This window comes from Pseudozyma flocculosa (genome assembly GCF_000417875.1).
Source record: "Pseudozyma flocculosa PF-1 unplaced genomic scaffold scaffold00034, whole genome shotgun sequence".
NCBI classification, from domain to species: Eukaryota; Fungi; Basidiomycota; class Ustilaginomycetes; order Ustilaginales; family Ustilaginaceae; genus Pseudozyma; species Pseudozyma flocculosa.
This window is the reverse complement of record NW_006920901.1, coordinates 1-5,146: the sequence shown is the minus strand read 5'-3', so window position 1 is coordinate 5,146 and position 5,146 is coordinate 1. Positions and strand designations below refer to the sequence as shown.

Below are 5,146 nucleotides of genomic sequence, written 5' to 3'. Positions count from 1 at the left end.
CTCAAAGCTTCAACGGTCGCAGCCGCGCGCTCATCGTGTCATTTGGATCAAGCCGGGCGTCGACTCCACCATGCCCCTGCACTGGACCATCCTCGCCTCGCCCAAGGAGGGTGGCGGCCTCAGCATGCTCTCGATGGGCCACGTCCTCATCCCCACGTCCGACCTCCGCCACTCGCGCAAGACGACCACCGGCGTCACCCACTTCCGCTCCAGCCTCGGACTCAGCCGCCGCCTATCCGTCTAGCGCTTGCCTATCCTCAACCACGCCAGCGTCATGTCGAGGGCAGTCCGACGATTCCGCTTGCTACCCTCAATCATCGGAAACGCCGGGGGATGTGCTGGCCGAAGTCTCCGATGATTGCCAGCAACTCGTCTGCTCTCCGCGCTCTTGCTTCTGCACCTTGCCACCTTGCTGCCTTGCTGCCCCGCCGCCTCGCTGCCTTCCGCATCTCCCTGCCTCGCTGCCTTGCCGCTTTCCGCACCTCCTCGCCTCGCTGCCTCGTGTATACTTAAAGGCAGCCAGATCGCTCGCACCTCCCTCCTCTCTCTCACCACCACTACCACCCACCTCCACCACTCGGTCTCTCCCTGTGAGTCTGCCTCCGTCTCGATCCCGTGCTCTCTCTGCTGCCATTGCGCTGTCGCTGACCATCGCTGCCCTTGCTTTCCCTCTGCTCACCATCCTCTGCTCCATCGTCGCCGTCGACCCGTCTGGCCTCGCTCGCCACCGCCGCCACACTGCCGATCGACCTCATACACCCGCCACCACACCGCCCGCCAACCTCGTACATCCGCGCTCAACAGCTGTACCTACTCGTCGCAATGTCAAACATGAAGATCTTCATCCGCTACTTCTGCATTGTGTACAAGGAGTTGACTGAGGTCGACCTCGCTCTCAAGCACCAGGAGATCCTCTTCAAGAGCGACCTCGAGGACGAGCACGAACGCGCCAGGCTGCTTGCCATCGAATGGGTCATGTGGTGGCGCAACTCGGTCTTCGACCCCAATGGATGCATGGCGTCTTCGCTCGTTGGCTACGGCTGCAGGAGGCCCACCGTCGCCGGCTGTCTCAAGTACGCCTGGGTCGACGGACGAGTGCTCTGGCTCAAGGTGACCATGGTCGACTGCCTGTTCTGCCTCAAGCACCTCGAACTTTGCCACACCATCGTGTCCGACAACAAGCGCCACGACAAATGCTGCGTCGTCAACAGCACTGGCGTCTTGGACCCGACCTTCGACGTCAAGAAGACGGGCCTGTCCACGGATCTGGAGCCGGCGTTCGACGACCCTGCCCACTATCAGCCCATCTTTGGCTGGTCGCTCCTCGAGGTGAAGCAGTATGTCCGCCGTCTCCGCAGGCGCAAGGAGCAGGCCATCCTTGCTCGCGGCCCCGACCTCTGATCCCCACAGTCGGACAGACACAGGCGCAAAGCCAACGTGCTCGTGTTTGAATTCACAACTCAGTCCTCCCTCTTCTCGGTATGTGTGTGTGTGCCTGTGCTTCAATGCTTCGCAACCGCCACGGGCTCGGCAAGCCGTCGAGCGAGGTGGCGAGCGTGGCCAGCCCGGCCAGGCGGGCAGGCGGATGCGCGCAAAAAAATTGTGGAGGCCACGCTGGCTGCCCTGCGTGTGTGGCCACGCCTGGCCTCTGCCTGGCGGGCGTGCCTACGCACGCAGGCTGCTTGACCGCCACCCGCCCTGGTATGGGTAGGGTATAAAGTCTTGCCCCTCCGCTTCCGCTCCTTCCCTCCTGATCCCATCCATCGACCCTTTGCCTGCCACCGCCACCCGGCCGACGTCAACGCCACCTCGGCATCCAGCCGTGTCGTCCCGCCCCGACCGCGCTTTGCCCTGCGACCCATCGCCCGCCGCCGCCACCCAACGGATGTCGACGCCACCCACCATACCCAGCCGCCTCGTCCCAGCCCGACCGCGCTACGCTCTGGTACTCCACGCGCCGCCGCCACCAACCGACGTCAATGCCACCTGGCGGCATCCAGCCGCCTCGTCCCGCCCCAACCGCCCTGTATCCCGCACCATCCGACTGGATTCAGCACGATCGCATTGCCACCGCCACACCACCGCGTCTTCCACCAGCTACACGTTTGGGTTAGCTCCGCTCCGCCCTGGCGCCATTGCTTCGTGCCAAGGCAAGCTGACATCTCTCCCTCTTTGGCCTTCTCTGCAGATCCAAGCCTAGGTCCGCCGCCATCGACCTCATCAAGTTGCCACCGCCACCCATACGACGCCAGCCACTTTTTGTTTGCGTGAGTCACGAAGCCGTCCGCATCTGGTCGCCATCTGCTGACCATGCGCGCTGATGCCGGCTCGCTGCTTGCTCTAACCCTTTGCTCTCTGCAACGCAGACAACAACCGCCACCTTTGGCCAATTGCCGCGCACCTCATCAAGGCATCAGCAGGTGAGTTGCGCGCATCCGTCGCATCTGCCGCATCGACCGCTCCTCAGCCCGGCCTCGCCTTCCTCTTGTCTTGCCCTAGCAGCCGCCGCCATCGCCTCGCAAGTGCTCTGCCACGATCACGGCGACCAAGGCTGCCACACTGCCGCATCACCCGGTAAGCCCCCAACATCGGCGTTGAGTGCAGGAGGAGATGATAGCGCTGACCCAAAGGCGCGTCGACACCATCCTCACCCCCTTTGCCAACTCGCCGCACCAGCACACCAAGGACGGCATCGCCTCGGTCCTCATCAACGCCACGCGCATCATCAGCAAGACTGCTGTTACCGCTTCCTGTGACAAGGTGAGTCGCAATTGCCTTCGGTCAGCAGGCGCCTGCAACGTCTGACTTGACCATCTGCCCTCGCTCTCCTTCCTACCGCACATCATCACCCTCGCCCGCTGCCACCTCTGACGCCCGCCATCAGCCATCAACCAGCTTGCCCGCCGTTCTCACGCCCTCGTCGGCCAGCCCAGCCCTCTTCACCGCTGCCGCTGCCGTTCACGGCCCACAAGTCAAGGTGAGTCCCAACGCCCGAGCTCGCCGTCCGCGATTGCAACCAAGCTGACGATGTTGCACTGGCAGTCTTCGCACACGCAGCAGGTTCAACCACCGCATCGAGAAGTCTTCAACGCCGCCTCCGTCACTGGACAACCTCAGGTGAGTAGCTCGGCCGACAGGATCGCGCTCGCGCAGACCAAGCTGATGACCAACATGCCTCCCCCTCCACCGCCGCTGCGTTCACAGGACACCTCGCCTGATGGTGGCGCCGATGCCAGGTCGCAAGTCATTTGCCACCCAGCCCTGTAGGTGAGTTGTGATCAGCTGGACTCAAGCCCGTGACGCTGGAGCTTGCCACTGACCACGCTCTTCGTCCACCTCTGCTTCCGTTCCTGCTTGCTCCGTGCCACCTCGCCCTCGCCACCTCGCCCCGTCGCCCTGGGCTTCTTTGCCGCTATTGTTGCCGTCACCATCCCTGCCGACGCCACCGCCGCCACCTTCGCCTGGACTTCCCCCCTGCCGCCACGCGTGCACTGCTCTGGCGCCGGTGCGACTCGACACAAACCAGCAGTAGTGCGATTTTGCAATTGAAGCTATCGTGCGCCCGACCAGATCGCGAGTATCGTGCGCCCCGCCAGATCGCGAGTGTCGTGCGCCCCGTCAGATCGAAGGTGAAGTGCGACGCACCAGATCGTAGTAATGATGGGCCCTGCCAAATCGCAGGTGCTGTGCAATCTGACAAATTTGGTATTCACATGCGATCTAGTAGCTTGGCCAACCTGGTGCAATCTTGAGATTGCAGGCAGAGTTGCTGCTGGTGCGATCCCAAAGTCAGATGTACCGGTGCGATCCACAAATCGCAGGCAGGGTCAGTGCTGGTGCGATCTGGCAGATCGCACGACCTAGTGCGATCTGCTAATCGCAGGCGGGGTCGTGCCGGGTGCGATCTGGCAGATCGCACTGGGTGGGCCGATCTGCAGATCGGCAAGGGTCTTGCCGATCCGTAAATCGCACGTGTATAACGCTTGTCAGATCGGGCAAGGCCTGCGATCTGGTACATCGCAGCTGGGCTCTGCTGCTAGCTATGCCTGCATGCGTGCTCACGCAGGCTTGCAGGCTGGCGTGCATGTGTGCTCACGCAGGCAGGCAGCCTGCCTGCCTGACCGCCCGCCCGCCAGCTGAGCCTCGCCCGCCCGCCTGCCTTGGTATAAAGTCTTGCCCCGCTCCACCGTCGCTCCTTCCCTCCTGACCACTTCCATCGGCCTTTTGGCCTGCCGCTGCCACCCAACCGCCGTCGACGCCACCTGCCGGCATCTGCCCCAGCCGCCTTGTCCCGCCTCGGTCGCGCTCAGTCCTGCACCGCCCGACCAGCCTCAACATCAACGCCACCAAGGCCAACTTGATGCCACCACCAACGCCAACATTGACACCACCGCCAACGCTGACTTGCTGCCACAACCGACGCTGACTCGCTGCCGCCACCATCGACGCCAACTTGCTGCCACAACCGACGCCAAATTGCTGCCACCGCCCACACAATGCCCTGCCAACACACACCGGCCAAGACCATTGACCCCAGCGGCAGTCACGCTTGCCGACTATAGGTGAGTGCATTGATCTGTGGCATGCTGCACCACCGGACAACATTAGCGCTGACGCCTTATCGCTCTCGACGCTCACTTTCATCCTTACCCATCCAGCAGCACGACCCAGTCGCAACGACACATGACACCACGCACCCGCAATCACCAGCACCACCCACGCCACGCTTGCCTTTGGTCAGTACCGTTGCTGCGGCACACCTCTGCTGCTCATCTGCCGCAGCACGCTGACGTTCTGCTCCTTCCCTGTATCCCTCTTCCTCAGGTCTGTTGACTGCTTGCTTTGCGCTGCGCTGTGCCCTGCATCAACATGCCGCCGCCGCCACCAAATCACCGCTGTCCCCGGCCTGCCCTCGCTGTGAGTTGGCTCCTTTCTGGCGCAGGTACTACTGCCGCTTGACAATGCACCTCGGTATTTGCCAATCACACGCTCGTCTCCAATTGCATCATTGTTCTTGGTAGCTTAGGTAGTATTTTTGCAATTGATTTGATCCAATTGATCGTAGCTGCACTTCGGTCGTATCTAGGCTACGACCTGAAAATTGTAGGTAGGGCCAGCCTAGCTACGCTCTGAAAATTGTAGCCTG

General features: G+C 62.4%; 2 protein-coding genes across 2 annotated transcripts in view; both read left to right on the top strand.

Moving 5' to 3' along the window:
- PFL1_06817 (uncharacterized protein) overlaps window positions 1–244 on the top strand; it is a gene marked incomplete at both ends in the record, with an annotated part of 3,265 nt that extends 3,021 nt beyond the window's left edge. Inside the window, one exon of the mRNA XM_007884362.1 lies at window positions 8–244. Coding sequence (XP_007882553.1) covers window positions 8–244 — 237 coding nt within the window. The remainder of the gene's footprint in view (window positions 1–7) is intronic.
- A 578-nt stretch (window positions 245–822) lies between these two features.
- Window positions 823–1,401, top strand: PFL1_06816 (uncharacterized protein; the record flags this gene model as incomplete). The annotated part of the gene is made up of 2 exons (XM_007884361.1): window positions 823–1,341; window positions 1,372–1,401. 2 exons carry the CDS (start codon window positions 823–825, stop codon window positions 1,399–1,401), a joined length of 549 nt encoding a protein of 182 aa, XP_007882552.1.
- Between the last annotated feature and the right edge of the window lie 3,745 nt (window positions 1,402–5,146).